This window comes from Podarcis raffonei, chromosome 6, assembly GCF_027172205.1.
Source record: "Podarcis raffonei isolate rPodRaf1 chromosome 6, rPodRaf1.pri, whole genome shotgun sequence".
In the NCBI taxonomy this organism is placed as follows: domain Eukaryota; kingdom Metazoa; phylum Chordata; class Lepidosauria; order Squamata; family Lacertidae; genus Podarcis; species Podarcis raffonei.
In genome coordinates, this window is record NC_070607.1 from 7180281 (window position 1) to 7198054 (window position 17774).

A 17774-nucleotide genomic window follows, 5' to 3' on the forward strand; every position below is an offset into this window, starting at 1 on the left:
GATTGTAGGGAAAGACCTGCCAAGGAAATTGAAGAACATATTCATGTATGCGACAATGGCGGCAAGAGTCTTAATAACACAAGGATGGAAGAATGAAGAAATCCTGACAAAAGAACTGTGGCAAGGGAAATTGATGGACTATGTGGAACTGGCGAAATTGACGCACAAACTGCATGATAAGGACAACTGTGACTTTAAAGAAGAATGGGAACCTTTTACAAAGTACTTAAAGAAACAACAAAATGAACTGGACTCCTTGGCAGGTTTTGAATAAACATACAGAAATTTATTATTGGTAACATATAGACAGATAAGTTAAGGATCTTTTTTTAAAAAATAATAATATTTATTGAAGTTTAAAAATACAACAAAACAGAAAAAAGAAGAAACAACAACAAACATATCAAGTAAAACAAAAACAATCAAACAACAAAAAAGAAAAAAAGAATACAGAAAAGTAGATTAAACCTTATTAACTTAACTTCATTGGCTTGTTTCTTTGACCTCCTCCCGCCGCCCTTTTTTGTATTCTGCTTCGGTTAATTATTTCAGCAAATTCTTTCCATCTTTCCCAAATTGTTAACCAATAATTTATCTTAACATAATATAATTTTACTTTCCCTCATTTCCTTTGACAGTCTATTTATCTTAAGTCCTTTATAGTATTTATACAAAAGTCACCTAGTTTCTTTCCAGACTCCCTCTAAACTTCCTCAATTTTGCTATATTTTTGTAAATAAGCCTTGAATTTCTTCCAATCTTCTTCCACCAACTCTTCTTCCTGGTCCCGGATTCTGCCCGTCATTTCGGCCATTTCCATAAAGTCCATCACCTTCATCTGCCACTCTTCCCACGTGGGTAGATCTTGTGTCTTCCAATATTTTGCAATCAGTATTCTTGCTGCTGTTGTAGCGTACATAAAGAAAGTTCTATCCTTTTTTGACACCAATTGGCCGACCATGCCCAAGAGGAAGGCCTCTGGTTTCTTCAGAAAGGTATATTTAAATACCTTTTTTATTTCATTATAGATCATTTCCCAGAAGGTCTTGATCTTTGGGAATGTCCACCAAAGGTGAAAGAATGTACCTTCAGACTCTTTACATTTCTAGCATTTGTTGTCGGGCAAGTGGTAGATTTTTGCAAGCTTGACTGGTGTCATGTACCACCTATAAATCATTTTCATTATATTCTCTCTTAAGGCATTACATGCCGTAAATTTAATACCTGTGGTCCATAACTGTTCCCAGTCAGCCATCATGATATTATGTCCTACATCTTGTGCCCATTTAATCATAGCTGATTTCACAGTTTCATCCTGGGTATTCCATTTCAACAGCAAGTTATACATTTTTGACAAATTCTTACTTTTGGAATCTAATAATAATAATAATAATAATAATAATAATAATAATAATAAATTTTATTTATATCCCGCCCTCCCCAGCCGAAGCTGGGCTCAGGGCGGCTAACAACAATAAAACAATACAAAAGTACAACACAAACAACACTCTAAAATCATTCATTATAAAATTAATTAACAATGTTTCCAATTTTGATTTTTCCACCTGAAATCCAATTTTCTTATCCGAATTGTATGCCTCCATTATTTGATAATAATGGAGCCAATCACGCACTTTGTTCAGATAAGTTAAGGATCTTTACAATTTTATAATATGCAGAGAATAACATGTGCTGAAAAACCAGAGAGAGAAGCTGAGGGAAGTCCGGGCGGGGGTGGGAGGGTGGGTTTTTGCAGGGGAGGGGGGAGGGGAAATTAGGGGGGAAATTAGGATGATATGTCTTGGATAAATTGTTATGCTGAAATTCTTAATAAAGATTTGTAAAGGGAATTGGGGGTTGCTTGTGCGTAAAGGGGGCTGCCGCTCTAGGCAACGTTGCCTGGCTGAACCTTTCCCTGGCTGGACAGCCCTTTCTCCATGGCTGTGTCAGTCGCTGGCAGAATCCTTCAGTGGGCGTTTCCTGAACTTCTTCCAACATAGAAGCTCTTTGACGCCAAGTCTCCGCCTAGCCTCTCTGCGCGGAAGTCTCCTGCGCAGAGTGGGCGTGCCCAACGGAGGTCCTGGGCTCTCCCCGCTGGTCTCTGTGGAAGAGTCTTGGAGCCCTCTCTCCGCAGTCCCCCCTTGCTTCCTGGTGTCACTCCTATTTCCTTCCTCAAAGGAAGTTTGCTCTCTCTCCCTGCTGGTCCCTTCTCCTGCATCGTTGGGGAGCCTTACCTCCACTCTAGGCTCCGATGGCAGTTCCCTGACAAGATTATGGAGGGAAGCTTGAGGGTGGTTGCTGCTGGTGTGAACACTTAAACGGGTATATTCACATCAAAGGCACAAAGGCTTTTTTTTACTCAAGAAAAGAAAAGAAAAGAGTGGCCATGGGACCTGAGTTAATAACATTGCTAAAGTTTTTTAAACTTCATAACCAACAAGAAATCCTGATGGAATGCACTGGTTGCTTTTTATCAATTTAATCCTGAGTGTATCCAGGCGTACAGAGGAGGGCAACCAAGATGATTAAGGGTCTGGAAACCAAGCCTTATGAGGAACGGTTGAGGGAGCTGAGTATGTTTAGCCTGGAGAAGAGGAGACTGAGAGGAGATATGAAAAACCTTTTAAAATGTGGGCAGTTCCAGAATTTACATCATGCAAATGCCAGGGAAAACCATTTTAAGTTGGCACCAAAAGGAAAGGACTATATGTGTCCCAATGTTACTACACAATGCGCTGCTCCTGGTTGTGGAACCTCAAGAAGCACCTCTCCTAACGATCTTTACAATTGGAGATAAGAAGATTCATTATGCATGACAAACTGAATATGTCCCAAAATGGGATTCCATAAACAATTATTTTGGAATTTGCATTGATGGGTATTCCCCGCCCCCCTTTACACTGCCTTTCAAGACCTAACGTGGAGTCTTTCAAGTCTATTTTGTTTAGGACATCAAGTCAAGGAATTTGTGAACGGAGTAGTAATGATACAAAGGAGTACTTAAGAGAAAAGTCTATGAGGAATGATAACAATTTTCTGAGCAAGGTGTCAAGCGGCTGCCAGCGACTTCCGGCTGCTTGCCCAGGAACGTATAAAGACAAGCGAATGTACTGTCCCCTTTTTATTCAGTATTTACAGAGAGAGGCTATAGAACCCAGCCTCTTGGATAATGGCGTTGTCCCGAGTCAATCTCCACCGCGCACACACACCCCGTCTCTCCCACTTCCTCATTCGTCATTCTCACCGTCTCTCCTACAGGTGCTGCTATGTGCCCTCTGTCTTTGAGCTCTTTGCTCTCCTACTTTTAAGGCTCGCCGGGTTCTGGGAGATGGAAGGTCTGGGATGCTTTCTAATAACAACCTGTCAGCCGAGTATTGTTCCGGCTCCCCCATGATTTCCCAGCTTTCCCCCTCATCTGCCTCTGAGCTGTGACCAAACCCCTGTTGTAAATCTATACTATCTTCCTCCTCCCCGGAAGGGTCAAGCTAGGGAGGCGGTCTCCAACATCCTCCTCTGACCAGTCTCTGACACAAAGTTGGTGGAACATGATGCTGGGGAGATGATAAAAGATGTAAGAAATCATATCTGTGATTGAAGATGGGAATGAACTGTATGAGATGTATGTAGGGCACTGGTTAAATTGTGGAGTAGGCACATGTTTCTTCCTCCTGTGGTTTCAGCATCCCATCGCTGGCAACATTTCCTTCTGATGCTACAGCCTTTGCCAACCTGGTGCCATGACAAGTTTTGGACCACAACCCCCATCCAAGCACCTGGAAGGCACAAGGTTAGTGAAGGCTGTCATAGTGCAACAATGCACATCTGTACACATAGCACACCAGAAGTAGGACCCTGCGCAGGCTCCACATGCAGCACAGAAATTTGTAGGAGCAAGAGCGGTCCAGAGAATGAAGTATGAAGATGAAGAGGAGTCAGCTGGGGAAGCCTGGGATGAGAATCAACATCCTATACCCCTTTGAAATGTGTTTTATTTTCAAATTGACAGACCACAATTAGGGCCATCGCTCAGCCTCCCAAAGGCCCTGTTCCCTGGAGACAGGGTCTGAGCTTTCAAACAGGACTGAGCTTACAATGTTGAGTGCTGTGAGGCTAGAAAACAGGAGCAGCTTGAAAACACAATTTGCCAGCTACGCAAATTCATCATAACTCAATTTGTCATTTGAGTTCTCAGCTATGGTTAGAATCCAGTGGTCATCGATATGACAACCCTAAGTGCACGACTCAGCAGAGGCCATCCCAGGCACCCCCAATATTACACACCCACAACCCACACACCGACTTGGCTTGAAAGCAGCATTTTTTCCTATCACAAACAATAAAATAGTTTGCAAGATGTGCTTTGTCGTACAAGACAAAGATGGTTTACAAGGTGTGCTTTGTTGTAGGGTGTGTGTAGCAACACAACAATCAATCCACTTTACAGATGTGCCAACAGGTCCAGAAAGATTGGAAAGCCAAAATACATGTATTGGGTTGTAACAAAGTTTTACTCATAGTAGACCCATTGGACATGGTGAACATTGGAAACAATCCATTATTTAAGATCTGAGGAAGAATTCGTATTTACTGTACTTCAGAACTTTTGTTCATTTGCAGATTCAAAATAAATCCACTGATAAATTCTTATATTTATTCAGATAAGGTTTCTGCAGTTACTGATAAAGAAATCTCATAATTGCATCTACACCAGGGATTGGCAACCCGCGGGCAGGGAAAGGGTGGTTGGGCGAGTGGACCTCATTCTGCGCACACAAAGACTTGGTGGAATCCCACCCGACCACAATAACGTGGTCTGAAGAGCAACTGCCTGTCTGAGTAAGCAGTACTGGGTGAGATGAACTGCTGGTCCAACTCAGTAGAAGGCAGTTTCACACCCAGCTTGAATTTGAGTAAACAAGCTTAGCAATGAATGCCAGTATTCACATCTTGAGGCAAATATCTGGTAGCTGTTGAAACAAAAACTACAACACGGATAATTTAAGTATAGATACGTTTCCTAGTCAGGTCATAAAAGTTCTCTAGAAGAATCCCCTCCGCTGGCTTCACAAATTTGGCACCCAGCTAAAAGAAAACTAGTCAGGGAACAAATACAGTGCTAAGGTCAAGTTATTAGCACAAGGCAAACACACTCAGAACTGGCTGAGTACCACGTTGAACTACACCACCAAGATACATGCACTGGGTTGTAGTCCACAAAGTTTGATTCAGAGTAAACCCACTGAACATGGTGAACACCGGAAACAATTAGATTCATATTTACTTCAGATCTTTTGTTCACATGCAGATTTAAAATCATGTCACTGCTTATCATTTCATCTGCTAAATCAGATAAGATCTCTGCAGTTACTGATGAAGAAATCTCACCATTGCTTGATTGTGGGAAAGACCTGTCTGCTTCATGCCTCTTTGACAAGTCTTCTTTCTCTTCTGCAGTCTCATAAGTTGATCGGCGATTCCTTACGGAGATATTTTCTTCACCCGCCATGGTGTGAGGCTAACGCACTGTAGAGGAGAAAATTTACTCTTATGAAGTACCTCAGCTTTTTATGACCATGCGCTTATCGTTCTTTATTATATGATGTATAATTATAATCATTCTAAGAAGCACAGTGTTCTCTCAATCTTTCTTTTACAAAACAAGTCCCTAGGCATCTTGGCTGCCAGAAAACATTTCTAAATACACCACTTCAGACTGATGAAAGTTGTGAAAGTAGAGGATAGGGTTTGTTCAAAACCACAAACTGTTCCCTTCACTCTCTGAACCAGCCTCTCTCAATCTTGGTTGGGTCCCCAGATGTTGCTAGACTACAACTCCCATAATCTCTGACTGCTTGTTTTCCTAGCTAGGAAGGATGGGACTTGTAATCTAACAACATTATCAGGATGTATGGTTAAAAAGGCTGCCTTAAACTTGTATCTTTCAAAAGATTTGTTTTGGTTGATTATTAATGGAAGTTAAAGTTGCAGGAAATGTTATCTGACCCGATCTTTGTTCCTTTAAAATCTTCCATAAGGATAAGATTTCGCCACTTGCAGCCCTTGTGTTTAAGGTGACATCTCAGTTTAGTGGGATAAATCACACATACACGGCACTTTTTTGCTGCCAGTTCTGATCATCCTTAACAAACCTTTTGCCCAACTACAGAGCCCTTTCCCCAAGCTGTAATTAAACCAGAAATCGTACAAATAACCATAGTTTTCCATTTCATCCAAGTTAGAAAACTATGGCTCCCACTTCCCAGCTTGGAACCCGGTGGGCTCAGCCTTTACGCACGGAAAGGAGAGGAGGAAGAGGGGACCAGCAGGCTTCCTTCGCTCCTTCTCCCTCTCTCCGCACGCCATCGCTCCCTCTCGACGGCGACCGGGAGATTCAGGAGGGGTACCTGCGCCCCCTCTCCAGCCCTTGACCGCCCCTCGCCCTTCGCCCCAGCCCGAGTCCCATCACCACCGTCCCCGCAGCGCCCACCTGAGTCTCCGTGTCTCTCTCCTTCTTGCGTCTTTTGCAGCTCCGCAAGCGGAGGGGAGCGCTATATAGCTTGGCTCCACCTCTGCCTTCAGGGCATGTAGGCGAAAGAGGAGGAGAAGCCGGAGGAGGAGATGGGAACAAGATACGTCGCTGCCCCCTTTGGAAACAGAATGGTGGACTAAATCACGCAGGGGGAACCTTTAGTCCTCCAGATGTTGCCAAAGGACAACTCCCAGCATCCTTGGACATTGGCTATGCTTGCTAGAGCTGATGGGAGGTTGGGAGCTTTGATGGGAGGTTGGGAGCTTTGAGGATGGGAGGTTGTTCAGCAACATCTGGAGGGACTATGGTTCAGCACACCTGGGCTAGTTAGCTAATCCACAGTGCTTATGTTTCAGTCGAACAGTGCCACCTAAAGGCACCTTGCAGAAAACTATACAGTTGGGAGATATCGGTAATGATTCAAGGCAAGCTGACGCGGGAAACTGTCCTACGGCGTTTAATACAGCTTGTGCCAAGGGAAGTGTTCATAGTATGGCAGCCAACCTCATGAGATTTTTTGTGGAATTAGAATATGGCAACCCCATTTTGGAACCAGGATATGGCAAGCACCTTGTCACACGGGGCAGCCAAAGAGGGCAGTTTTAATGGTAGAAAACAGCAGACCCATTGCTAGTCTGTAACATGGGCACAAGGGTGCTAACTTGTGCAAGCAGTTTTTATTTCTATTTTCGATTAAGATATATGCTTATTGTAAACCACCCTGGAATCTACTGGACGAAGTGTTTTAAATAGTAAATACAGGCTCCAAACACACACCATATGTGGGAAATGACTTAACTGGTTATCTTGTATGTCTCCTGAATCCTGCCTTCTGTGTATTGCATGGAAGCCATTCTTTTTACAGGAGGTGATAATTAAAGTTTGCTGGTAGCACAAAAGCCCTGTGCTTTAGGTCTTAAGAAGTCAGGAATGTCATGCATGCCTTCCAGGTCACATTTAAGATGAAGACTAGCACCCGGGTCAAGAGAATTCATTGGGGAATACATTACATATCAAGTTATGCCAACTTTGTAAACACCATGAAACTCCACATCGTCTTCCTTCAGGAAGTATACAAACCAATGATAGGAAACAAGCTCCCAAGTGAACCCTGCTTCAGCCAAAAACGGGTGGCGTCAGAATGAGGAAAATCTTGCATAATACTCAGCAGAAGAGAGCTGAATTTTAAAGCCACAACGATACTGAAAGTTATGCCAACTTTAATGATGCCACAGTCTACAGAAATAAACCATAGAATAAGTTCAGATTGGTGTCCATCATGACAGGCCAAGCACAAACCATTTTGCATATACAGTGTATGTCTGCACATATTGTGTCTCTTTAAACCAAAACACAATTTTCCAGGCTTGTTTTGTACCTTGCCAGCACAGAGTCTTCGGTAGACCCACAGGTTGACAACCCCACCCCCTTGTTTTGGTTCGTATTCCTTTAACTGTAACATGGCATGTAGGAATTAAGCATAAGAACCTTTCCACATTGCTCTGCAATTGCATGATAGGTTGGTAGCAAGAGGAATCAATGCAGTAAAAAAAGGGAAAGAAAAGAACAAGTAGATGGCAACCCTACATATCTCAAGAAGGGGGCAGTGGAGCTCTTTCACAAAGCTTGCCTCCACCCCAGGCCAAATGATCTCATACCACCACTACAAATTTGTCTTCCCAAAGCATTTGGTCTCCACACAGAGCGGCAGAAACAAAGGGGGTTTAGTGGGGGGAAACCCTGATATATTGGCTTGCCATCTGTTGCCATAGATGAAAACATCTGAACTAGGGCATTCTTGCCCCAATCTCCTTGCACTGCTGTTGCATTCTTTTCCACTATTTGAGCAAAAACTGAACCTACTACCACTACATTTAGAGTAACAAAGCCTGCAGAAGAGCAAAGAATTAAGCAGCTAGGTAGCCAACAGCCTAGGACACCCCTGTTAAAACATCTGGTTGCTCATTGGCCACATGTATCATTATCTCCCAAGTATACATATCGTTTTCTGCAAGGTGCCATTAGGTGGCGGTATTTGACTGAAACATAAGTACTGGTGGATTGTTGTTGTTGCTGTTTAGTCGTTTAGTTGTCCGACTCTTCGTGACCCCATGGACCAGAGCACGCCAGGCACTTTTGTCCTCCACTGCCTCCTGCAGTTTGGTCAAACTCATGTTGGTAGCTTCGAGAACACCATCCAACATCTTGTCCTCTGTCGTCCCCTTCTCCTTGTGCCCTCCATCTTTCCCAGCATCAGGGTCTTTTCCAGGGAGTCTTCTCTTCTCATGAGGTGGCCAAAGTATTGGAGCCTCAGCTTCAGGATCTGTCCTTCCAGTGAGCACTCAGGGCTGATTTCCTTCAGAATGGAGTGGTTTGATCTTCTTGCAGTCCATGGGACTCTCAAGAGTCTCCTCCAGCACCATAATTCAAAAGCATCAATTCTTTGGCGATCAGCCTTCTTTATGGTCCAGCTCTCACTTCCATACATCACTACTGGGAAAACCATAGCTTTTACTATACGGACCTTTGTTGGCAAGGTGATGTCTCTACTTTTTAAGATGCTGTCTAGGTTTGTCATTGCTTTTCTCCCAAGAAGCAGGCGTCTTTTAATTTCATGGCTGCTGTCTTTTAATTTCGTGACTGCTGGTGGATTAGGTAAAGGTAAAGGTACCCCTGGTCCAGTCGCAGAGGACTCTGGGGTTGCGGCACTCATCTCGCTCCATAGGCCGAGGGAGCCGGCGTTTGTCTGCAGACAGCTTCCGGGTCATGTGGACAGCATGACTAAGCCGCTTCTGGCGAACCAGAGCAACGCACGGAAACGCCGTTTACCTTCCCGCCAGAGCGGTACCTATTCATCTACTCGCACTGGTGGATTAGCTCAACACAAAGATGGCCAGTCAGGTTCCTCCATAAGTTCACAAGCAGCAGGGTATCAGCAGAATAAAGGTCCCAGGCATCTGGCACTCGGGGTACATTGCCTCTGAACATGGAGATTCCATTTCCTCTCATGGCTGAAAGTTGTTCATAGACCTACCTTCCATATATCTGCCCCAAAGTCTTTCTGAACTATACCAAAGCCACTGCCCAGCTCAGTCAGTAGAGCACGAGACTCTTAATCTCAGGGTCGAGGGTTCGAGACCCACATTCGGCAGAGATTCCTGCACTGCAGGGGGTTGGACTAGATGACCCAACTCTACAGTTCTACGATTCTGCTATGCCCAGTGCTGATCCTAAAACTCAGCAGGGGAAGATGAATACGTCAGACATCATCACCACATCTCGTTGCATAAGCTCATCGACACCTTGCCAGACAGACTAGCTTGTCAAAGAATCTAGTTAGCCTTCTGTTTGAACACATGCCTGTTGCATCCCAAAGCAATTCTGCTGTTTACCTGGACGGCCGGGTGACAGTGAGGTTCGAGGATGCACAGGAGTGCGGAATTGCTGGTGGCAGTTCCACTGGTGCAGCTGCACAGCCTCGACCTATTCAGATAAGCAGCAGCAGAGCCACTGACATCGGGAAGGCGGCTTAGCCTCTCCACACACATTGCTGCGGATGAGATGAAACCCAGCCCTGCCAACAAAATTGCTCGAAATACATTGCTGGATGGAGAACTTCCGAGTGGGTTCATCCAACTTTGTTCAAAGTGCTTTCAAGCTGGAATGGTTTCGCTGAACTCCTGTCTCCAGGATCCTGTTCTCCCCCAGGCAATATTTCAGCTCTGTTTCTCTCATTATCTTTTAAATGTTTCTTTTTTAAAAAATTCTCTTAGTGCCCTGATGGAAAGGCAGCTTTATCAATCTTATTTCTATTATTTCTTGCCCACATAGCCCACCTTTCCACCAAATGTTGCTCAGGGCGGCCCACACCACCAGAAACACGGTTTTTGAAACATAATAAAACACAAGTAATCTATAAGGATTACTTATAGTAATCCTTAAGGATTATAGATGGGACACGGTTGGCGCTGTGGGTTAAACCACAGAGCCTAGGACTTGCCAATCAGAAGGTCGGCGGTTCGAATCCCCATGACGGGGTGAGCTCCCGTTGCTCGGTCCCTGCTCCTGCCCACCTTTTTTTTTATAAATAATTTTAATTGAATGGTTTTATGTTACAAAAAACAATACAGCCATACTACCACTAAATATAATTAAGAAATAAAAATTACATACATCAATATTCTCCTGCCCACCTAGCAGTTCGAAAGGACATCAAAGTGCAAGTAGATAAATAGCTACCACTCCGTTGCTCTGGTTCGCCAGAAGTGGCTTAGTCATGCTGGCCACATGACCTGGAAGCTGCATGCCGGCTCCCTCGGCCAATAAAGCGAGATGAGCGCTGCAACACCAGAGTCGGTCACGACTGGACCTAATGGTCAGGGGTCCCTTTACCTTTAATCTATAAGGAACAGGGTCTTTTCCACATGAGCCTGCTCAAACCTTACGGTCATCTTCAGAGGCCTTCCTGAAAGGCCCCCTCCCTCGCAGCAGGTAGTGACTACCAGAGCAGGGCTTTCTCAGTTGTGGCCCCCGGACTTCAGACAATCCTCCCCCCCACCCCACCAGGAGGTTTGCCTGGTGTGACAGACAGCAGAGCCAGAGAAGACTGTCTGGTGATGCAGTGCCTCAGAAATCCCACCAGACGGCTGTAGCCTCTTTCTGATTGGCTACCAAGGAATCCAGTTGGGGGAGGGGGAGGGGGAGCAGCACTTTTGGAGGGAAAATAAAAGGAACCGTTTCTGAGGGAATGTCCAGCCAGCATGGGCAAAGCCAGAATGTATGTTGGGGGGGCAGAAGCTCAGTTTGTATTGATTTAATTGATTTATTTGAAGGGGGGCAGCTATCCCTCTCTGACACACACACACACACACACACACACAGACACACGGCTGCGCTCATGCCAGATAGATATAGATAGCGATAGGGAGGTGGTTTAAGAGAAACCGTGAGGTAGAGTTAGGAAAAGTGTGTTTCACATCCACCCTGAGGGAAATATCTACAGCTAGAGAAAGGAGTCTCTGGACTGAGTGTCTAGGGAGAGTATTCAGACAGGAGTGAAGTGGAGGAGCTGAGTTCGAGTCAGGAGGGGAGAGATCTTCTAGAAAGAGAAGACTCCCAAAGCAGTGAAGGGATGGTGTGGGGAGATCCCCTGGCTCCACAGTACTATTTGGAGTACCTCAGTGAAGGAGGTGAGGACAGGTGACCCCACCTAGGTCCGAAGTCATTCCCCCCACCAAAGCAGGCTCAAAGCTTCTCAAAGCTTTTCCAAATCATTTTCTCAGCAGCTGAAAGGCATTAGCTAAGCATCAGAAGCATTTCGCTCTGCTGTAACAAAGGTCGCTTCTCAGGTAGCTGACCTTGCCAAAAGGTACATTCAACTTGCCACTTTTCCTTCGGGGAACTGTGCCAATAGAGCAAGAGAAAAGAAACATATCTTGGACACGATGGAACGCCAGGCTTCTCATCCCTCTTTCCTGGGAAGAGTCCAAAAGAGTCCCAAGACAGGAGCTTTCTGTTCATGCTCAGGGGAACTCCTGGGGCAGGACTCTTGAAGAGGAGGAGAAAGGGGAGGGAACTGGAAGGCGAATAGATGCTCTGTGGAAATGGCTGTGAAGCCGTGCTTGTTTTGTGAATCTTGCTCCTTCTGCCACCCCGGATGGCAGAATAAAGCTTTTTCTCCGAAACTATTCATTGAGTGTCTGTTGACTCCCATTTCCCCATCCCGGGCGCAAAGCTCTTCTCACCCGAGGCTAAAAAGGCTACATTTTTTGGTGCATCGGCCGGGAAACAGCATTCCCCGAGGACAAGGGACATGGGTCCAAGGTGTCCCTGCGGTGAACAGCTTGGATCGGTGTCAGCAGTTCCAGTGCACATCCTGCCAAGTTCGTGGGAGGAATTGCCACCTGTTCCTGAGTGGAGACACTGCAAGGACCGGAGAAAAAGCAACGGCCGAAAGAAGGACAAAGGTAGGCTTCACAGGGTATATGTGGGAGCAAAGGGGCTTGATCAACCCGACCAGTAGGGCAGAAAAGGTGCCAGTAGGAGCAGTAAAGGTGCTGCTGGGCCCCGGTCAAAGCCGTGAAGCGCTGCCGGTTGGTTTTTGGTAAAAGGGGGATTGGGGGAGGTGCATGGGTTTCTGAATGTGCGTGTGGGGACACTCCAGTGAATGTTTTGAGTGCATGAGACGTTGGGGGCACAGCGCCCCCAGCGGAGCGGTGTGTGGCCTTTGGCAAGTCCGTACAGGCCACTGATAAGACGCGAAGAAAGGTGACTGAGTGAGAAATAATGATAGGAGGACGGAGTGTCCCAGGGTCCCAGGGTCAAGGAGAAAAAGCAGTAAAACAACTCCCACGACCCCCCTGCAATGTTTCCTGAACAAATTGGAAAGACGCCACGAAAGTAGATGATTGAGGATTCAAACTGAAGAAAAATAGACCCCAAACACTTATGTGAAGTTACCTGGCCGTCCCAAAGGTCAGGATGGACCTTTGATGCAAACTTAATCAACCCCCTATGGTGCAACATCCACAAGGTCCACACAGATCAATATAGACCAAAAATCCCCCATGGCTTAGGAAAAGTAGAACTGTGACTACCCAAGCCAAACTGTGCCTAGTATGGCAGCATGTACAAGTTAAAAAAAACCACCAGTCCTGCCAGTCCCAGGAGAAAAGGAGGAAGGAGTAATTTGGCCCCCTTCAACCTACGCACCAACTGCACCCGTTGCTGCACAAGGGTTGCCAAATCTGGGAGCAGATGGGGGTGAGGACACTGGTCCTTCTCCCCTTGCCCAGGCTAAGGATCCCCAACCCCCAAGCAAAGAGACTGAGGAAGAAAGAGAGGAGGAAAGTGAGGAAGAAGGTGATATGGAGAATGAAGAATTCAGAAGGAACTTAGATCAGGTGAAGTGGACAAGCAGACAGTCCCAAAGAGTGTTTCAGTATGTAGAACCATATGTGGCTTCTTGGGTTCTAGAAGCAGCCCAATGCAAGGATGTGAATTGGCAGAGAAAAGAGCAGAAGATTTTAAAGGGCCGCGTGGGATAGAGCAGCGAAGCGAAAGAGACAATTAAAACCAAGGGATCCATAGCCCTTAGGATTACACCCTGCATTACCTAACTCCACTTTGATGGCCCCGCCCCACCAAGTGTACGACCCCCTGGAGCCATCCGACACCTAGGGCCACAGACCTCCAAGCAGCTGTTAGTTTATTCAGCTCCAGCCCTTGAGCTGATACGGCTCATCTTGACCTGAGCCCAGCAGAGTTTAATCCCAGTCTGCAAACCAAAGGATGAAGCAGGTATGGTGCTACATTGCTAAGCTTTATTTCTAAGCTATACTGAGAACACACAAATATACATCTTGCCTCTGTGAGAGCAGAGAGCAACTCCCAAAACAAAGAAACGACAGAACAAAGAAACAGGAAACCAGTGAACGTCACATCCAGTCTCCCTTTCCCGTGAGAATCCAACAGGACAGCTTTCCAGTTATAGCTTCTGCGGTGATGAGGCATGTGAGCCTCAGCGGTCCTGCATCTACTCCAGCTGAGGAATCACACACCTCCTCCCCAAGCTAGCGAGCCCCACCTGGGCTGTGGGTCCTTGCCTTCCGTCCCTCCCAACTGACAGTTGTTAGTTCTGGGATTCTGAGTTTGAGAGGGGGTACGTCCCATTTCGCCCATAAAACCATTTTCTTTCATTCACAAAAGAAATTTTGACATGTGATTATGCTAACAGTTTATATAATAAAGGTGACACGTTTATTGATCCTTTTTGTAAGTTATTATTTGTCTACTTTAATGTATGTTTTATATATATTAATTAGTAAGGGGGTGGGAAGCAGTTTTGCATATGAAACTGGTGGATGGCTGTCATTAATCCAGATCAATTTCATAGAATCATAGAAACTTATAGCTGGAAGGGACACCAAGGGTCATCTAGTCCAACCCCCTGTGATGCAGGAATCTCAGCAAATGCATCCATGGCAGACGGCCACCCAACCTCTGCTTACTAACCTCCAAGGAAGGAGAGTCCACCTCCTCTCGTGAGAATCTGCTCCAACGCCAAACAGCCCTTACTGTCAGAAAGTTTTTATGAATGTTTAGTTGGAGTCTCCTTTCTTATAACTTGAAGCCATGGGTTCAAGTCCTACTGTCTAGAGCAGGAGAAAACAAGCTTGTTCCCTCTTCCATGTGACAGCCCTTAAGATATTTGAAGATGGCTGTCAGATCTCCTCTCAGTTTTCTCTTTTCCAGGCCAAACCTACCCAGCTCCTTCAAGTGTTGCTCTTAAATCTTAGTTTCCAGACCCTTGATTGTCTTGGTTGCCCTCCTCTGCACACATTCCAGCTTGTCAACACCCTTCTTAAATGATGGTGCCCAGAAGTGGACACAGGACTCCAGGTGTGGCCTGGCCAAGGTAGGAGAGAGTAGGACTTTGACTTCGTTTCATCAGGACCCTGGACTTCCATAGATGCAACCTAGAACAGCGTTACCATTTTCTGCTGCTGCACATTCCTTGTGGCTGAGGCTCAGGGTAACGCCGGGACCTTTCAGTTAATGGTGTCCATGGAGGCACAGGTCAATTCTGTGTGCAGGGCAGCTGTTTACCAGCTTCATCTAGTACGCAGGGTGAGACCCTACCTGCCCACAGACTGTCTCACCGGAGTGGTGCATGCTCTAGTCATCTCTTGCTTGGACTACTGCAATGCGCTCTATGTGGAGCTACCTTTGAAGGTGACCCAGAAACTACAACTATTCCAGAATGCGGCAGCTAGACTGGTGACTGGTGACTGGGAGTGGCCCCTGAGACCTACATTGGCTCCCAATGTAGGATGCAATTCTGGGCACAATTCAAAGTGTTGGTGCTGACCTTTAAAGCCCTAAACAGCCTCGGTCCAGTATACCTGAAGGAGCATCTCCACCCCCCATCGTTCTGCCCAGACACTGAGGTCCAGCGCCGAGGGCCTTCTGGCGGTTCCCTTGCTGCGAGAAGCCAAGTTACAGGGATCCAGGCAGAGGGCCTTCTTAGTAGTGGCACCCGCCCTGTGGAATGCCCTCCCACCAGATGTCAAAGAGAAAAACAACTACCAAACTTTTAGAAGACATCTGAAGGCAGCCCTGTTTAGGGAAGCTTTTAATGTTTGACGGACTATTTCATTTTAATATTTTGTTGGAAGCTGCCCAGAGTGGCTGGGTATAAATAATAAATTATTATTCTTATTATAGGATGATGATGATTGTGAGGTGTTACAAGTCATTAACTTCAAGCCACACGGCCATGCCTTTGGAGACACAAACCATCCCAGCTTTTCAGAGCTGGCTATCATGGCTTCTTTAATCTTTGTGTATTGCTCCACCATGTGGCTGAATCATATAAAGCACTGACTTTTACATATCTCTTGACCTCTAATTGCAAGAAGATCTCGTTAACTTGGATTATAATCTTTATAAATGTGAAACGTAGTGTTTTCACCCCCAAACCTTGCAGGGGGCATTCTCTGGGTGTTTGGGGCCGCTTTGGAGTGAATCGGACAACGTCTGACTTTTGGAGAAATTGGGATCCCGTGAGTTAGGGTGCCAAAGGCTCATTTTTGGGGGTGCCATGAAATGTGGGGTTTTCCCTGCCAAACATTTCAGGGGGTCTTTAGCAGGTGTTTGCCGTTGCTTTGTTGTGAATCCTAAGACATCGGGTTTTCAGCGAAATCATGGCCACCATAGCTATCCTGACAGATGATTTGGCCTGTCACCCTTGTGTGGAAGTAAAGGATGAGATTCCCCTACTACTCCGCCTGGGGTCTCCAATGTGGTGCACCCAGCCTCCACTCACACTATCCCTATGTTGGGAAATTTGGGGGTGGTTTGTGGGGATGTTATGTACTGAGTTGAATAGGATCCAAAATGCAACAGTCTGATTGGTCCTGGAACAATAGGATCCAACATGCAGCAGTCTGATTGGTCCTAGAACAATGCAGCAGTCTGATTGGTCCGCAGGAGCCACCCAATCCAGCTCCAGGTGGAAGTGAATCCACAACCTGATTGGCCTACAGGAGAATGCCAGAATTAGCCAATCACATGCAGCCCATTGTGTAAATAATGTATATAAAGCAGATATTGTGGGGGAACTTTCATTCCTTGCTACTATGAGCTGAATATAGAGCATGAAATCCACTCTCGACTCCGAGTATATTTCAGGGGAAGAGCTGTTTGGGATATTTCCTGCTTTTGAATTATTGGTGGGTGGATGGGTGGGTGGGTGTGGGTGTGTGTAAAACACATGCCTAAAGCTTTAAATCTGGGATGGGCATGGAAGTTCCGAGGTCGGCCACCAGGTGGCACTGCAGGCCACGCTCCAGCTGCTGCTGCTGCTGCTGCTGCTGCTACAGGTGCCAGTAAGTCTCGGATTTTCAGCCTCTTCCTCCTCCATTGCACTGGCTAAATGATTCATTGCTGGACTCCCATCGCTGAGGCCAAATGTACCTTTACAGAGCAAAATATCCTTTCGAATTATACACCCAGCAGATGGAACCTGACAAAGGGACAATACGAGTGGACTCTCTGTGCCCTTATCACAGCAAAAAGACGGATACTGGTGAGTTGGAAAAATAAAAATGCGTCTCCCTTCTATGATTGGATTGAAGACTTCTACAAACTCACCACATATGAACAACGTGCAGATAAACGCAGACTTGCCAGGGACAAATTCAATGATACAGTGTTACCTCGGGTTAACATACTTGCACTATGATGTGTTTTTGAACTGCTAGGTTGGCAGGAGCAGGGACCGAGCAACGGGAACTCACCCTGTCACGGGGATTCAAACCGCCGACCTTCTGAACACCAAGCCCTAGGCTCTGTGGTTTAGACCACAGCGCCACCCGCATCCCTACAGCACCACCTGCGTACTAGTTAGTACTAGTACAGTGGTACCTTGGGTTACATACACTTCAGGTTACAGATGCTTCAGGTTACAGACTCTGCTAACCCAGAAATAATACCTCGGGTTAAGAACGTTGCTTCAGGATGAGAACAGAAATCGTGCTCCGGCAGCGTGGCAGCAGTGGGAGACCCCATTTGCTAAAGTGGGGCTTCAGGTTAAGAACAGTTTCAGGTTAAGAACGGACCTCCGGAACGAATTAAGTACTTAACCCGAGGTACCACTGAATATGGGATCCATTCTTTCAAATACTGTTCTTCTTTGGTGATCATTTGTAGCCGAGTAATACTGTCTTCCGCGAACCCGGTCTTA

General features: G+C 45.9%; 1 protein-coding gene across 1 annotated transcript in view; it reads right to left on the minus strand.

Annotated features, from left to right (window-relative positions):
• LOC128415290 (sterol O-acyltransferase 1-like) overlaps window positions 1–7013 on the minus strand; it is a 47122-nt gene extending 40109 nt beyond the window's left edge. Inside the window, exons 1-2 of the mRNA XM_053391336.1 lie at window positions 6488–7013; window positions 5386–5523 (exon numbers count right to left, since the gene is read on the minus strand). Coding sequence (XP_053247311.1) covers window positions 5386–5506 — 121 coding nt within the window. The 5' untranslated portion in view covers window positions 5507–5523; window positions 6488–7013. The remainder of the gene's footprint in view (window positions 1–5385; window positions 5524–6487) is intronic.
• Between the last annotated feature and the right edge of the window lie 10761 nt (window positions 7014–17774).